Source organism: Temnothorax nylanderi, unplaced genomic scaffold (assembly GCF_030848795.1).
Source record: "Temnothorax nylanderi isolate EJ_2023f unplaced genomic scaffold, tnyl_v1.0 TNYL_tig0303_pilon, whole genome shotgun sequence".
NCBI classification, from domain to species: Eukaryota; Metazoa; Arthropoda; class Insecta; order Hymenoptera; family Formicidae; genus Temnothorax; species Temnothorax nylanderi.
In genome coordinates, this window is record NW_027249365.1 from 95,697 (window position 1) to 113,890 (window position 18,194).

General features: G+C 43.1%; 1 protein-coding gene across 1 annotated transcript; it reads left to right on the forward strand.

Annotated features, from left to right (window-relative positions):
* The first annotated feature begins 137 nt into the window (after positions 1 to 137).
* Ptp69d (Protein tyrosine phosphatase 69D) lies at positions 138 to 17,877 on the forward strand. The gene is made up of 11 exons (XM_071719585.1): positions 138 to 1,069; positions 4,064 to 4,375; positions 4,567 to 5,154; positions 5,420 to 5,713; positions 5,802 to 6,061; positions 6,218 to 7,019; positions 7,095 to 7,341; positions 7,644 to 8,655; positions 9,069 to 9,356; positions 9,849 to 10,277; positions 10,665 to 17,877. Exons 1-11 carry the CDS (start codon positions 982 to 984, stop codon positions 10,743 to 10,745), a joined length of 4,401 nt encoding a protein of 1,466 aa, XP_071575686.1. The 5' UTR covers positions 138 to 981; the 3' UTR covers positions 10,746 to 17,877.
* Positions 17,878 to 18,194: the final 317 nt, after the last annotated feature.

Consider the following 18,194-nt stretch of genomic DNA (forward strand, 5'->3'; position numbering starts at 1 on the left):
TTTAACGACCACGCGAACGCTACCGACGCGCCATTTACCGACCTTGAATACGGTAACATATATTTTAGGTAGGAAACTTTCTTACCTACCGACGCCAAGTACCGACGTCGGCTAACAGTTTCGCCCGGCGCCGGCGAGAGGCCGCCACCAATACAATCCCGCGCCGGGAGAGAAATGAGAAATCCCTGCCGACTCCGCTCCGTCGCGCGTCCCCGGCCCAGGGCGGCGCGCGACGGCTTGCGCATGATGCGATTCAGTATTCAGTCTCTCCGGCGCATCGTTACGAGGTGAGGAGGAGAATCATCGCCGTCGCCGCCGCCGCCGCCGCTGTCGTCGTCGCCGCGCGAGAGCGAGCGCTCGTCCGGCTCGTCTCGTCCGGTCGTCAGTTAGCGTTCCACGAAGTGCCGTCGGCCGTCCGTGTGCGAGCGCGTACTTAGAGCGGCGAGAATCCCGCATCCCGCCGATCCCACGACGCGCTGCATCGCATCGCATCGCATCGCATCGAATCGCGTCGCGCAGCGAGCCGCGACGACACTCGTGAGCCTCCTCGTGCGCGCGTGTCGTAATGATCGAGTGAACGGGAAGCGAGCGGAGCGCGCGCGCACACCGGGGGGACTCCTGGCCGACGGCAACGTCCCGCGAACGTCGGACGTGTTTCCCCCATGGAGGGCTTGTGAGGGCGGCATCGCGGGAACCCCGGGGGCCCCCGTGGACACGAGGGGTGGTCGACGCCACGCCGAGAGGGGCGAGGACGACGCCGACGCCGCGCGGACGTAGGAAGCGCGTGTTTAGGTGGGGTAGCGACGGGAGGAGGGGCGCACGGAGCCCCGCGCTACCACCCGGGACCGGGACAGCAGCAGCGAAAGGCCCGACCGAGCGTCGGCGAGTGCGGTGAGTGCGGTGAGTGCGGTCGCCGACGCGCAACACCCGCGCCGCCCGTCCGTCCGTCCGTCCACCCGACACCCGGCTGTCACGACCGCCATGTTATCCTGGAGCGGCGGTGTTACGTCGCTGGCGCCGCTGCTCTTCTGCCTCCTCGTGCTCGGCGCGGCCGGCGTCGACGAGTCCGGTGAGTAGTCGATCCGCGGCACATTCATACATTCGCATACGCACACGCACACACACACACACACACACACACACACACACACGCTCGTTCTCCTTCCGGGTGAAAGGATTGGGCGGGGAGGGGAAGGCGCGACGAGGCGCGCCGGGACGCGCCTCCGCGAGCCGTCCATGGTTCCGTTTTCAGTTTGCGCTACTTCGACTCCGGCTGACGGCTCCGTTCCACGTCGAGAGTGAAAATGCGCGAGGGAGAAGCTGGGGAAACGTTCAGCACGAAAGCCAAGCTCGCCAAGCGATCTCTCGTTCGCGAGGAGCGCCGCAAGAAATCCATAAGAAATCAGCGAACGATGCGATCTCCTTAGATTGATTTTTTTTTTATATAGGAGGAGGTGGAAATGCAAGATGATAACGTTCGGGGTTGAATTTCGATGACGGATCGGCGCCGAGGTCTTCTGCGGAGTCTCTTCTTGGAGTATTTTTTTTATATATCGTAATACTGCCCCCCCCCCGAGGAGAGACGGGATTTCGCGTCGAAAGCCGGGAAGGAGCACGTGGAAAATTGCGCGCCGCGCGATCGATCGAACGCGCGGCTGGAACTCTCGGAGTAGTACGAGATCCGGAGGTTTTACGAGCCTGGCGTTTCTCCTGTACAGAATGCGGTAAAGGAATTCACTGGACATTTCCATAAAAGTATCTTTCGGATTATCGAAGTTACGATTAAGCATTGTATAGTAAAAGTAACATTTAGTAACAGCATTCTTTTTATCTTTTGCTATTTTATTTATTTATTTATTTATTTATTTGTTTCATTTTTGAGATTTAAGGAGGAGGATTAAAATTCCGGGTTTTGGGGACTCAGACGTACTTCAAATTCCCGGCTTTAGAGATCTGAAGGGTTCGGCATTGATCTTACATCTCCCACAGGAGAGCCGTAAGGCTGGAGCTCCGTTCGAGTGTCCGTCGCGCGGATTTCCCTCGTTTCTTGAAACGAGGAAAGCGTGACTGGTGCCATTGTTCCACCCAACGAGATAACTCGCCTGTGACTAAACGGATGAGACCTATCTCATTTCGTCGAAAGACCTAATTCCGGTGTCGATTCCAGTTAACGCGAACGCCCAATCCACTCGGTGTCGCGATCCCTGCGATCGTCGCGCGCCGGTTCGGCCGCGGACCACCCGCGGCCCGTTTCTCGCGTGGCATTGACAATTAAGCCGCTCGAAATTATAATCGTCCACTCGGTGATGTGGTACATACATTCCCGGCGTTAGCGACGTACCAGGTGGTTGTCGAGAAAGGGGGAGAGAGATAAAAGAAGAAAGAGATGAGTTTACGTGCCAACTTCGCGAGAATCCAACTTTGTAGCTCACGGATGAAAATAACTGCTCGCATAGATGTATGACTCGAATCGCGAGTCGGACAATGGCATTGAACTGGTTTAAAGAAATGTATGTATTTATACAGGCTGTGTGGTAATGGGCGTCCACTGTTTTGTGACAATATTCCTCGCGAGAGAGACGATCTGTCCTTAAAAAACACACTCCGGCTGCTTTTGGGCATTTATTACCCGCTGAGAGCTCTCGATGAATTACGAATTATAGAAATGGATAATAAAGATTTAATCTGGTAATTTTAGATAACAAAAAAGATGCCACCTTTGTTCAGGCTAGATCTTGGTAGCCCAATAATATTTAATAATTATTAAATAATGTTATTAAGCTTTAATTAGAAGTTATAAATAATAATTAATAATTATTAAGTAATGTTATTAAGCTTTGATTATAAATAATACTTTATAATTATTCAATAATATTATTAGCCTGTTATTAAATTATATTAAATATTATTATTAGCGTACCAAGATCTAGCCCGACCGAAGATGCCATCTTCTTTATTTAATTACAAGATTCGTATCGGCCCGATTTCACTTAATTTTAGATAAACCTCACCTTGGCAAGATCTCGATCTCGATCTCGATCTCGATGCATTAATCAAGACGATAATTTCGAAACTTCGAAAGCTGGACGAAAAGACACGCGCCATTCGATTATATTTTTGACAAGGGGGGTCGTCCTATTCCTCGAATGCGCCTTATCGCACTGTATGCATATGGTCGCGTTATCGTTTACCATCGATCGTGTGTGTATCATGTATTTGTACATATGTATATGAATTATCGTGTACTAAAATCATGTGTACGTATCTGCGGATACGTGAATGTCTGTAGGCAGGAGTGTGTGTAATGGACGCGTGTTTGCATGGACCTTAGATGGTGTACATACGCGTGCCTGCATGTGTGTGTGTGAAGCACGCGGGGGCGGTCGTTGGCATTGGATATGACACATTGTGGAAATAATTCAGCGAGATGTACGAGAAGTGAATCCGCCACTTACGATGTTTTTCTCCGTTTTGCTGCTATACGAGGAATCTTAGATTGGGACCGTCGAGAGAGAGAGAGAGAGAGAGAGAGAGAGAGAGAGAGAGAGAGAGAGAGAGAGAGAGAGAGATGCGCGCGCGCGTATGTGTGTATATGTGGTTTAAAACGTGAGTATTCTTGAGAGAATATTGGTAGCGCGACACTTCAAAGTAAATAAAAAATATTTACATTATTAATCTTCGAACGGTGCGAAAAAAATAGATAACGAAACTGCGGATATGATAAGGCCACACACGTGGACGGAGAGATTCGATGGAATAGAAACGACAGGGATTCGTCAATCGAGAGAACGCGCGTTCTCTCATCCATCTTCCTATTCATCGAAAATGAACGGTCGCCGAACGGTCGAGCTATGCCTTAATTTGATTTCATTGATCGCGCAAGAATAGCATATTCGGAATTAAAGGGGCTAGTTCTGTGTAACCGAATTCGATAGCGTTGCGCGAGTTCTCGCGAAATTGTGCCGAAGATCGATTTCGTATCCAAAATTACGATCTCGAGCTTTATTTCAAACTCTTGTTTGCATCTACGTGAATTGATACGAGAATGTTTCGCTTGCGGCAGGTATAGATAAGCCGAAAGCAGCGGCAGAACCGCCGAAACCCGAGCGGACCGCGTCGCTGGAGATTCGATCGTCACAGGATATCGAGGGTATAGAGGCGGGCAGCACGCCGTCGCTGTTATGCAAGCTCAACGTGCCGGGTCAGGTCTGGTGGAGCACCGACGGCCGGAATCTCACCACCATCAAGGATTTCGAATACGGCGGACGGCTCGACATAAAGAAGGCCAGCAGAAACGACACGGGCGACTACAAGTGCTCCGCGCAGACTGTCGACGGCGAATTCCTCGAGAAAAACATTCATATCAGAGTGATAGGTGCGTAACGAGCTAATTTAAATGCCTTATCTTCCTTACGCGCGTGCGAGCGCGCACGCTTACGAAAATATGCGTATTTTGGATTTCGTGGATAATACTCTCTCATATTGTCGCGCGATAAAAGATTCGAGAATCAATTTAGAAGTCGAACGATCTTTCGTTAAAATGTCATCTCGTTAATTTTTTTTCAGAACCCGGCAAGATAGCGTCCGGCGGGAACGTAAGAGCGAAAGTATCAGAAGCGGCCAACTTGACGTGCCACATACACGGTTATCCATTATCCCAATTTACTTGGTTAAAAGGGAATGATTCAGAGAGCAGCGAACACTTGAAAGATCTCACTGCCGTCGCGCAGATAAACGAGACCTATGCCGTCTTGATTCTGGAATTCAAGAGTCTGGCGCGCAAAGACAACGGCACGTATGTGTGTCAGGCGAACGACTACAACGGGGTGGTGAGCGCCTTGACGCACTTATTCGTCACCGATGTGCCGAAAGTCAGCATAGATTTCATGAAGGCGGTCGGGGCCGGCAGTATATTTCTAAATTGGACTGTCAACGACGGTAACGAGCCGATCACGAAGTACTTTATCCAGCATATGAAGAAGGGCACAGATCAGCGTCAGTACTACGCCGAGCATATCGGCGGCGGTAATTCAAGTTACGTTCTCAAGGGATTTGAGAGCGGCACCGCGTACCAAATCGGCATCAGCGCCATCAACGCGCTGGGCACGTCACACATGCAATTAGATCCACGATGGATCACTACGCTTGAGAAAGGTATTTCTGAGAAAGATGTCGCAAATTTCTCCTACTTAATAGTTAATAAGAATTATAAATTCTAATTTAATAATCGATAATTTGTAATTAAAAAGACAATAATTGTGGAATAACTGTGAAATTATTGAGCATATGTGGACATTAAATAATTATCTTTATAATTCAGCGTTTGATCTCCGTGGCAAGGAAAAACCATGCACTTATAATTGCTTAAAACTTAATTTTATATTGTTTTATTGAATATAGCTTGAAAAATGTATTACAGATCCAGTATTTGTGCCGAAAGTTTCCGTGAACGGCGTGACGGAGAATTCGATCACGATAGGCTGGACCGTGCCGCCGCCAGATTTGAAGGAACACGTGCACTATTACAATCTGATGGCCACTCACGGCGATCAGAAAAGAGAAGCGGTGTATCCCGCCCAGCCGTTCATCGTGTACGCATTCGTGGATCTCGATCCGGCGACCACGTACAAATTCAAGATAGCCGCTTGCAGCGAATACACGAAGCAATGCGGCAATTGGAGTACCGAAGTAAATGGCACCACCCTGGATGGAGGTATATCGGCGCGTACCGTGTCAGAAAAAATGTATTTCACGTTCGGCGAATATCGGTAAATATTCAAGTGTATTTATTGTTGTTCCAGTGGCCAGTCCTCCAAAGAATCTCGTCGTTATTTGTCGCTACGACAATATAAGCAGCTACAGTTTCATGACCATCACGTGGAAACCCCCGGAGAAACCAAACGGCATTATTCAGCGCTACAATATACAATTGAACGGCGTGGCAAGATTCAAGAACGACATGGGACGTCTGGACATCCACAGTTTCGAACCGCCCAGCTGGAGCGTCTATCAGAAGAACAGCACGCATTACAATAAGATACCTCCCAATACGAATTATACGGTATGTAGCTAATTATTCAAGCTTAAATCATTCTTCCTATTATTTTTATTGGAATAATATTTTCTAAGTTATTTTATTTAATTAGAATAATTTCTAACTTGAAATTATCGTACAATAATATCAATTTCCGTGCTAAAAATGAATGCTTGATTGAAGGTTCGGGTGCACGGAGTGACAAGGTCTCGCACTCCTGGCAAGGACGCAATAGGAAACTGTACGACGCCAGTCGCGATTCCGAATCGCGACAATATGAACATGCGCAGCTGGCGGAAAATCGAGAGCCAAGGTAGGCAGTTGTTCAAGCTCTATCTACCGCGCATCTCCGAGCGGAACGGCCCAATCTGCTGCTACCGCGTCTACCTGGTGAAACTACCGCCGCACAAGACGGTCAGCGATCTGCCATCACCTGAGGAGATCGCAGTGTACTCTTATCAATACGTGCACAGCTCGCCTACCGGCGGTGCCTACGTCGCCGAGACATTCGACAGCGATCAGTTGTTAACTGATATCTTCCTCGGCGACGGCGAGTCGTCTAATGGCGGTGCTATGTGCGACAAATGCGTCGGTCTGCGACCCAAACCGGCACCACCGTTGTTACACTTTGTTCCGGAAATCCCGTCGACTACCACTTCAACCTCGAGTAACATAAGCAGTACCGTTACCAGCACAACGATAACTACATCGACATCGGCGACAACTGTGAATAACAGTGGTAGCAGCACGACTACCAGCTCCTCTACCACATCAACGACGACCATTATTGACACCACGAAAATTGATACAACCACGGCTGTGCCTATGATTATTAATGCCACGGAAAAAGCGGAGAGACGGAAGAGAGAAGACACGCCGCTGCAAAAGGCATCCGTAGACGGATCCGGAGAACTTAGCATGTTATCGCCTTACGATGGTTTTCTCGATGAAACGTCGAACTATACTGGTTTCATCGAAGTTATCGGTATGTACGAGTGTCAGTGGATTTGCTGAAACTTCAAGTTTGGTAGCGCATTGGATGATGGTTGATTTTTTGCAGTATTCGATCATGAAAAGGATCAGCTTCTACCGGCTTATAGTAGTTACTTTAATCCCCTTTACGGCGGAGTGGATCCTCTCAGCGTAACGGCCGCGGAGGCGACTACTGTCAGAGAAATGATAATACAGCTCTTCATCGCCCTCATTTTAACCCTCACAATTCTATTTATTGCGCTCTGCGTGTTATATAGATTTACAAAGCGTGCCCAAGAGAGGGAGGAAGTCATAACGCTGCGCAATAGTTTCAGGTGAGTTCTAGAAAAACGCGATTTTATCTCTTAAATAGATTTTTATACAAATATTCTATTACGTAAATTATTTTTATAATATAATATATTTTACATTATTTTAAATAATAAAAGTTTTTTGTTTTAACAGCTTTATTCTTAAAAGACTTTTTTAAAATTAAAAGCTGTTGTCACAGAAACATAATAGAATGCATATAAAAACTTATTAAAGTATATGAGCTTTTTTTCTGTATAATTACACAATTTCTATTAAATAATATCAATTATAAATATTAGTATCTCAATGGATGTCCTTTTTCTAGACATCTCTGTAGAAGCCTGAGAGGTAGGCATCAACTCGTGGCAGCGAGTCCACCGGACATGCCGCCCATACCCAAGGGCGAGTTGTTGCAGGCCTACTTGGAACGCCATCGGGACTCAGATTATGGTTTCCAACACGAATTTGAACTGCTACCCGACCGATTCACCGACAGAACAACGCGCGCGTCCGAAGCGCAGGAGAACCTCTACAAGAATCGTTATCCGGACATCAAGTGTTACGATCAGACAAGGGTACGCTTGGCGCAGATGGACGGTATCTGCGGCTCTGATTACATCAATGCCAACTTCGTGCTGGGCTACAAGGAACGCAAGAAGTTCATCTGCGCCCAGGGCCCGATGGAGAACACGGTGTGCGACTATTGGCGCATGATCTGGGAGCAGCATCTCGAGCTGATCCTCATGCTGACGAATCTTGAGGAATATTCGAAGACCAAGTGCGCCAAGTACTGGCCGGACAAGCGCGAGACCAAAAACTTCGGCGACATCACGGTGGAGCACGTTAAAGAGCGCGCCTATTCGGACTACGTGGTGCGCGAGTTGAAGATGACGCGGCTGGGCGAGCGCGACGCCCGCGCGATCGTACAGTATCACTTCCTCGTGTGGAAGGACTTTGTCGCCCCTGAGCATCCGCACGCGATTCTACGCTTCATCAAGCGCGTCAACGAGGCGTACTCGCTCGAAAAGGGGCCGATCCTAGTGCACTGCAGCGCCGGTGTGGGCCGCACCGGCACGCTCGTGGCATTAGATTCCCTGCTGCAGCAGCTGGCCGAGGAAGGCCAGGTATCCATCTTCAATACTGTGTGCGACCTGCGGCATCAGCGCAACTTCCTCGTGCAATCACTTAAGCAATACATCTTCATCTATCGCGCGCTTATGGAGATGGCGCAGTACGGCGACACGGAGATCCCGGCAGCGCAGCTCAAGACCACGGTCGCCAAACTGAGACAGCGGGACAACGGGAAGGAGAAGTGCAGGATGGAGGAGGAGTATGATGTAAGTTACAGGCCAAAATTGAATGCCACAAACAGTTTTCACTTTTTCTATCAACTTATTTGTCTTTATTTGAGATCTGCAAATTAAAATATTATATGTGCCAAAATTATTCTTACAAATATCGTTTATATCAGAATTGTTTGCTGTACCAGTTTGTCTCGCTTTTATTTTGTAAATCTTTTTTTCGGCGTGCTCTACTTGTGTACTGAACGGGTTAACGAATCACTTGTGAAAAAGCGATCATACATTTTGAATAACCAATATCCAATAAAGTAGAATAGAGTGGATAGACCATACATATATAGTTTATTCGATGAACACGTTACAACACTTTTATATTTCCCCAACAATTTCATTGAGAAACGAACATTTCTCTCTCATATTCATGTTATACGCATAATTTTTGTTAATAGAAAATCAGTTCCGTGTTGGAAGATCGGAAATCTTTCTCTGTTGGCGGTGGAGATGAAAATAGATCGAAGAATCGAAGCGAAATGGTGATACCATATGATAGAAATCGCGTGATACTCACCCCAGTTCCGGGAAGGGAACATTCAACATACATAAACGCATCGTTCATCGAAGGCTACGATAATTCCGAGTCGTTTGTCATTACCCAAGATCCACTGGAGACCACCATAACGGATTTCTGGCGAATGATCTCGGAACAATGCATCACTACGATAGTTATGTTGTCTGACGTAAGTATACATATTTTTTTCTAAATTTTTTTATTGCACTTAATGAAGATATTGGTTTTGTTGAATTTGTCCTAATTTTTGCAAGAAGTGATATATGTATGAATATTGCGTTAATATAATATAGGTACATGGTATGCAATTTCATACAGCAAAGTTTTAGGGAATTAATTGACGATATATTTTTTATTGAAAACCTGTTTATACATTGCTTTATATATATAAAGAGTATTCCAATAAAATTTAATCAACACAATAGTATCTTAAGTAATAAGTAAACGATGTTAATTTCTTATAAACATATAACAATATTTCTGAGATTACTTTATAATGACACAAGATACATGAAATTCTATAATCGGGTGAAAGAAGTGTCCGAGTCCCCGATTTTGATAAGAGCGAAGCATGCGTACTTTTAGAAAAGATATTCGATATCAGAATAAATATTATTTATATATATATAATCGTGTATAAAATATATAATATCTTTTTCAGTTGAACGAAGGCCCGCGGAAATGTCCACGCTACTGGCCTGACGATGAGACCGACTACGATCATATAAGGGTCCGTTACATCCACAGCGAGAGTTGTCCATATTACACGCGTCGCGAGTTTTGCATTTTGAACACGAAGACTGACGAGAGCGGGGTCGTGAAGCAGTATCAGTATCACGGCTGGCCGACGGTGGAGGGTGAAGTACCTGAGGTGACGCGCGGTCTCATAGAACTGGTGGACCAGACGCTGACGAACGACACCGAGACGAGCGGCTCACTGGCCGCGCACTGCAGCTACGGATCAGATCGGAGTTCCATGTTCGTGGCACTTAGCATACTGGTCCAGCAGCTGCGCACTGAGAAGCGCGTGGATATTTTCACAACGACGAAGAAATTGCGCTCTCAGCGACACGGCATGATCAGCACCTTTGTAAGTATTTTCATAATTTTCTTCATATCGATTGTGTTGTGACAAAGAATTGGATATTTTCTATGAATTGTGACTAAAAGTTGGATATTCCATTTAAAACTTAGGCAATAATCTTGATATATCGCAACACAATTAAAATATATAAAGTAACAAACAATTACAGTTACTACAATAACAGTAACAATTAAAATATTTAAACATTATATATATATATATTTTTAATTCTTTATCATTACTTTTTTTCAACAAAGCTCAACTATTTATGATGAAATAATTAATTGCAAATTTAAGAATTATAATACAATATTATATATTTTTTTATTTATTGTATTTTATATCATACTGTAATTGTATTTTGTGTAATGTTTGTCATTGTGCGTGTTGCAGGCGCAATATGAGTTTCTGCATCGTGCCATCGTGAATTACTCGGATCTTCACAATTTGGCCGATGAGGAAACGGCGTCATAATGCTTGAAAACTGGCAAGAGCGAGACTAGACTGTTCTAAATATTGTTTTGGCGGACATGTGCGTGAGAAAGTTCCGTGACAGGTGTCCAAGGATCCACAAACGTTCGAACAAACGTACATTGCCCCAACCAAAGATGAATAAACATCGATAAAAAAATCATTGGTATCATCCTCATCCATTATCGTCATCATCGTCGTGTAGACAAGCGGATGTATAACGCGGATCTAGAGACTATTTGTACATAATATATCCGCAAATTTTACATGTGCTGACTATAAGTTAAGTGTGGAAGAGGAGCATTGACTGGAGATTTTAACTAGAAATCGACTCGTCGTGGTATCATCACGTGGATTTCCGACGTTGTCGGTGAGAACCGCAAAGTGCAGTGCGTGACGTTGTCACAAAACCGTTACAGAAGCTTATTTTTATCGGTAATCTAACGATTCAGCCAGAGCTAGTAATGTATCCACAGTGTGACAAAAAGTTTTGATATCGAAATCCGATGTTGAGCAGATAGGGATGTTCTTGTCGGTATCCTCCATACGGCTGTACAGCGAAGGACTGACACAGGAACGGACGGATATAACTTGTATAGGTATGAATTCATTTTTCTGAACAAATATATGAGACGCGGGCTATAACTCCGAACCGCTTCACTCTTGCGAATCTTGCAATTAAAGCTAAGTGACGAGAGAGCTCATCATGATTATTCGCACAATTCGTGAACCGATCGCGAAAACTTCTCCGAGGTTCCCTGGCGTTTGCAGGACATTCCGTTTCGAAGCGAGCGAAAATGAAGATGAGCTAAAATGCAATTATCTTCGTTTACTTCGGAAAGACCTTCGGAAGAAAGCGTCTTCTTCGCAACGACGCGAGACATTCGCTGTTTTACGATCTGTCATTAGCGATTGTAAGCGCGTTGCGTATATATTTATATGTTCTTCAACAATATATGCGTTATTATTACGATATATTACGCGTATCACGCGTGCGCTGATTTCTCTTTTAAAAGGAAAAAAGACTGATAGTCTTATTCAGTTCGGATATACGCGACTAAAGCACATACCTCGTTTGCACAACGTTTAGATGTCCCTGTGAATCGTAATATCACTGTAGAGAGGCGGTCGTTCTCTTTTCTATTTTTTTGCTTTTCATATTTGATAGAAAATTTCTAATACGTATACGATAGGGGAGACCGGGGCTAAGCCGACAACGGGGCAAACTTGACACTAGGCTTTTTGCCAATTTAAATCTATCGTAGAAACTTGCCTTTCCTACTGTAAATGCGTCTTTATGTGCCAGTATTATCAACGGAATTTGGTAACATTCTGAGTTATAGTGTAATTTTTAACGCGACATAAGCGTTTTTGATAGTGAAAAGTAATTTTTCTGATCTCTCGAAAATGTCTACTCTTTCATCGAGCTTTACTCTTGCGAATCTACCGGTAAGTGATTTTGATGGGAAATTTGATGCTCTATATGAATCCGATAATCGTTTTTGCATATTTTCAAAATTTTCATGTTTTTGAAGTGACAAAAGTGAAAAACGACGTCCGGGGCAAAGTCAACACCACGCCGTTTCGTCGGCTCCCAGTAACAAACGATGCTTGTCATGCAGCCGTATGGCTCATGACAAATGTATGCGCACGTCCGATCGCGAGTTTACCTGCATTAATTGTTTTTCAGACATGAGTTTAGATGAAGATAATTGAAAGTTCAACAATTTTTGTTCTCATTATTTTAAATGATTGTTCTAGCTACTTTATCCCGAATTTTTGTACTTTTTAAATACACAATAAACAATGTATTTTCATTTTCAGACAGTAAAAAATAAGTTCCAGATCAAATTGTGTCGATCAGACAAGTGTTGAGTTTGCCCCGGCGGGGTGTCGAGTTTGCCCCGGCATTTTTCAATTCGAAAATTTGTCTTCGCGTCACTTTTCCTTTCCTGGCGGCAAAACAAAGCGACGTACAGCAAAACTTCCTGAATCAATTTTGTACCTGAAGAAACACTCTTTAAATATGTACCATTGAATTTGCCTAAAAATTTTAATTAAATATTAAAAATTGCCTTTGAAAAAATAGTGTCGGCTTAGCCCCGGTCTCCCCTATACACATATATGCGATGTGCTTTTTTTCACGCGTGATGACACGAGAATTATGTTCGTGACTTAAATCGAATACCGAACGGGCTGGGCAAACTATTCTTTTCTAAACCCAAAATATTCGAAAGATATATTTCGGAAACGAGGCACAGAGATGACGATTCGACATGAGAATATGATTCAGAATGTAAAATGCAGATCGTGACTTGATGCGTGTTCGCTAATTAGCGCGTGTTCGAAATACCGCCCGGCCCTGCGAGAAAAGACGAAAAGGCGAAAAATTGGTGAGGTCGATATAAAAGTGAAAAAAGTAAAATTGTAGATTAAGCGATAAGAGAGAAAGAGGGAGAGAGAGAGGGAAAAAAATAGAATTATATGTTTATTCCTCCGCACGTTCGTTTAGTTCTAGTCAAGTTTAAGCTTCAGCACGTGCGCTGGCCAAGCCATAACGCCGACCTTTTGCAGGAGGCAGAAGACAATCAGGTTAATTACGATTCGCACCGCGTCCCCATTATTTCCTTTTTCTTTCCTTCTACGCAGGAATCCGTCTCATTCCATTTTTCCAATCGGAGACCCTCCGAAATGAGAGACATGAAGTAACGCGTCTGATTTCTAAAATTACCATTAAAATTGTAATCATTTTAATTGTATGCGAAATTGTTAAATTACGATTTTCCGCCAAATTTTACAAGGGTAGAAATGAAATTGGCAACTAGTATAAAAGTTGAATCATTGACAAAGCTTTTTTTTGTACTTGTACTTGTTTAATATAATTTTATTTTTCTTATTTTAAAGAATCTTTTATCTCTTTTGTAAAATAATTTACACTCAAGACTAGCAGGAAGAGAATTCTGAATTTTCAGGGAATCTGACTTCGACGTTATTGCGTGGTTCACATTGGAGGACTCATTTTAATGTTAAACACGCTGGATGAATGTGTTCCGCCTTATTACGCGACAAATAGACACGTTAGTTTTTAGTCGTTATCGCATGAATAACTCGCTTCAGTTATGTTGTAGTTGATAGAGAGCCTCTAAGAAGATAGGGGGGACACTCGCCGCCTGTATTTATAAATATATATAAATATATATATATATATTATATACATTGTTACACTATCGCCTATCGCTGTTACTATTTGTATCGATGAATGGTGTGACAATACTTGTTTCGTGCTCCCTCTCAACAATACCGGTTGTTATACGTGCGTTCTCCGCAGGGTCACGCGACGTTTCGTTCCATTTTTAATTATTATTACCCGTCGTAATATTATTCTGTAACTCTCCTTCAGTTAGACATTAGACTCACGAACAGCAGCGACGCAAATGACTGCGAAACGAGAAAGAGTCGTGTGAATAAAAATGAAGCAAATACACATAATTTAATACAATCTGTTTTTTTTATCAGCGAAAACAGTATTCTATTATTTTCAATATGAATAATTATTAATAATGTGATATAATTATTATATCATATATTATATTAATTAATAATAATAATTTTGGAAGATTTTTTATCGTCTTTGCTATACATTTACAGCACGTATATTCACGCGACTCATTAATCACGGCTTCCTCTTATTTACAGCAGATAACATTAAAGCGTCGATTTGATCGATCAGTAACTTAAAAGTGTTGCGAGTCGGGCAATTGTCGTCTCCGACTGCTACTGCAGACGCGCGTACCTTCCACGCTTAGTATTTTATTTCATTGCGCCACGTTTATTGTATTATAGCGTTACGATACACGTCACGCGGACGGTAAGTCCGACGACCTGCGATCAGTCGTAGTTTCGTCGTTTGTCTCTCACGGGTTAATCCGTAATCTCCGAACGCCTAATCGACAAGATGCGACTGTGAGAAGAGGCGACGAAACGGGAGCCCTGCTGATAGCACTTGACAATTCTTCGCGCGCGATCCATATCGACATACCATCCCGTTTCTCCACGAGAATTTCGTTCGGGTCGGATCGGTATTTCGAAACCTTTCTCCTCCGTCTACCGACCACCGATTCTCGTGCGATCGTTTCAGTCTTGACGTAGAGATTAGCGAGAGAGAGACCATTCCGCCAGAGACCTCTCGGTGAGACGCGAGATTCAACCGACGTACTTCTTAACTATAGATCAGCGAAAAGTTAATCGATTAAGACTAGAATTAAATTTGTATTAACGAGAGACACTGAATGACGCGCAAAGGAGATTCGTACTCGTCTCCAGTTCAGAATGCACAAAGTAGCCCATAAGAGAAGAGACGAGTCAAGAGAGACCGAACAATCGATCTGAAATTTTGAAGTTAGCTTTTTCTTTAAATTAGAGAAATCTTACATCATTTTTTTTCCATATCTTCTGTTTTCCAATCCTTTTGTTTTATGGAATTAAAACAATTTATCTTTGTAATAGGAATTAAAAAATGTATTTTCTATCCTAATACACGAGTTTTTAATCCAATCGCTGAAGCTCCGAGATTAAGAATTTAATTTATTCCATAATCAACTCCCGTCACATCATTAATTTTATTTTTTATCTTATTTTTTACAAGTGTCTTACGTAATAAACAACTGTACATGTCTTTAGAACAAAGAAAGGTAATTTATGGGCAATAATTTCGTGACTGTTCCTTAATTGGAAATTATGTTCCTTCATGAATTCGCGGCGCGGTTTCAAGCGGAACGACACGATGCGGAATACCGAATCTTGAACGATATTTCCACAATTGTATAGCGTAGCCAAGAATAATATTCTTTTATCGTCTGTAATAGTAACGGAACTAATGTTCCCGTCGAATTAACTTACAATTCGCATTCGAGGAGAGAAAGAGTGGTAGCTATTCGGAAATAAGGTACTCGAATACGCACACTCGAGACGCATATTAATCACCGTTAACTAGCATGGTAACACAATTCCTTTTTGATAAATCGGGTGAACGGCGCCGACTCTTCCTGGTCCACGCGCGAGTTCTCTCACAGAATCTCGCCCGGGGACGAACTCTCCACTCCTTTGCGCCGACCGTCGTCGGCTGCAAATGTAACTCTATTTTTACATTTAAAATTTTCTACGTTCGCGAGACGAACAGGACAGGAGGAAACTGCTCATCCGGAGTAGGAGGCGACGGTCCGCCTTTGACGCGAGACGAAACGTCTCGCGGGGTCCATCGGACCACCCCTGTCGCGGCCAGGAAGGGTGGCGCGGGTTATTCACCACTGCGACTGAGGTTCGATACGCGGATAATACGCTCGGCTATTTGCAAAGCGGTAATTTAATTAAACTTGATACTGTGAAGTTCCCACCGGTGTCGCATGCGTGCAAGATTGCGTTAAAGATTAAAAAGCGAGGCCTACAGATGCGAGAGGAAGGGTAATGAATAAATTTGACTTTTGATCACTCTGCGATATTCGCACAACCTGCTTGATAGTTCTTTTCAACTCGTTGCAATCAAATCTCTTTTTTAAAACAGACAAAAATGTACGTGTTAATTGATATATGTACGTGGCCTAATTTATTATTGCTAAAACAGTCGTCCAAGAGACACCGTATTTTAAGGCTTCTCTTACATCAAAGATCAGTGAGAAAATATAATAGAAACATATAAAGGAAACAATACAGTTATTTGTTCATGTGACTGTGTATATAAAATTTATTTATATAAAATTTTGAAGATGTGTGAATAGCGTAGGGTGATCCTTATTCCTGTATTTCCATCGTTATCACATTTTGATTAATAGGGAAACATCTCGAATTGTAAATCGCTGACGAAATATAAATTCTCTGAAAGATAATTAAAATAAAACGTAATTTTGACTTAATCACGATTAAGTCATTTATTTGCGTATGTGATCTATCTTTCTAATTGCAATATAATTTTTGTAATAAGTACAATGTGGAGAAGATAGAAGATATGTGTAACGTTAAGATTAATCAATTAGTTATCGCGATTCGCGTTATCCTTGAAGAGTCAAATTATCTTTTAAATTATCTTTGAAATTGGACCCACTTGATCCTTCCTCTTAACGTTTCCTAAAAAAAAGGGGATTGTAAAGCGTGCAAACGGTTTCGCAACAAGATATATTCGAGGTATTCCCTTCCAAGTGAGATTTTAATTTAGCGGGTGTACATGCACCATCATCGGCTGGAACGTGTTGCGCGAATGGCAGAGGTGCGTGCCCCCTGTGAGGACGTGTGCGTGACGTGTGTTATGTGTCTGAGAGGATCCGCGAGGATCAGAAGAGACGGCGGTTAAAAACGCGAGGAAAGAAAGAAAACAATTATTCAGTAGTAGTAATATAGAAAACGTTTATCGAGGGAGACGCCGGATCGATGCTACTCGAGAGCAACGGCGTGCATCGAGCTGCAATACGATTTACTCTAATTATTATAGATTTACGTTGCACCTATGTCGAGTAAAGAGCGATTGGAATTGCTTTCTTTATCTCTCTTTTTTTTATACGAACGTATAGAGATTCTTTCTATTGAAACTTTACGATCCGCGATTTTTTTAGCGGAAGGACGCGATCCACCGTCGTCTCTGTGTTCGTCGATTAGGTATCGATAGGCTCGAATTTTGTAAATTAACTTAACGATTAAGATAGCACACACGGGAAGTACCGCCGCGCATTACATTAACAATTACGTTCGTACATGATAACGAGATATAATTATAAGAGACATTTGCATATATATATATATAGTCTTAGTCTTTTGTATGATATTCACACGAAGGAGGGAAAACAAGGTGGATCACGCTGAAAGATCTATATCTGAGATATTAAGTGTACTGATAAGGAGGTAATCGGAATAATTGACGCGCGTGCGAGATTACGATCGATAGAAGAGGTCCAGATACGCGCGGTCTCGAGAGTTTCGCTGTCGAGAGTAGTCAGCCTCCGAGAGTGGAACTCTTTCGGGGGCACGCGGCGAATTTTTGCGACAGCGCTCATCATCGAATCATTCTTTTGTATGAAAAGTTGTAAAGCGATATCGGTAACAGTGCACTCGATGTGAAAGGAAATACATGACACAATAATGAGCCGTACACTCTTGTCTCTCGTTTCTTTCCCAATTTATATCTCTCTTCTTTATACACGTTATAAGATGTGATCTGAAGAAACATATACGTGTAGCAAAGCGTTATCTTAAATTCGGGGCAAGAAGAGAACTTTAATATTATTTAATTTTTATCTTGTGAAACTTTTTTCGCATGCAGCTTCAATAAGAAGAAAATATTATAAAATACTTTTTATAACTTTTTTCAACTTTCTTGTTATTGAAAATGAGAAAGAAGTTTTGGAAGGTCAAAATTAAATAAGATTAAATTTCTTTTTTAATAAAGTTTCTAAAGCTGAAAAATCT

What these genes read in the sequence shown, in the direction of transcription:
- Ptp69d (XM_071719585.1), top strand. Translation starts at nt 982, where the DNA reads ATGTTATCCTGGAGCGGCGGTGTTACGTCGCTGGCGCCGCTGCTCTTC. An exon ending in GATCACTACGCTTGAGAAAG is followed by an intron (nt 5,155 to 5,419) that starts GTATTTCTGAGA and finishes AATGTATTACAG; the next exon opens with ATCCAGTATTTGTGCCGAAA. An exon ending in CGATAGTTATGTTGTCTGAC is followed by an intron (nt 9,357 to 9,848) that starts GTAAGTATACAT and finishes TATCTTTTTCAG; the next exon opens with TTGAACGAAGGCCCGCGGAA.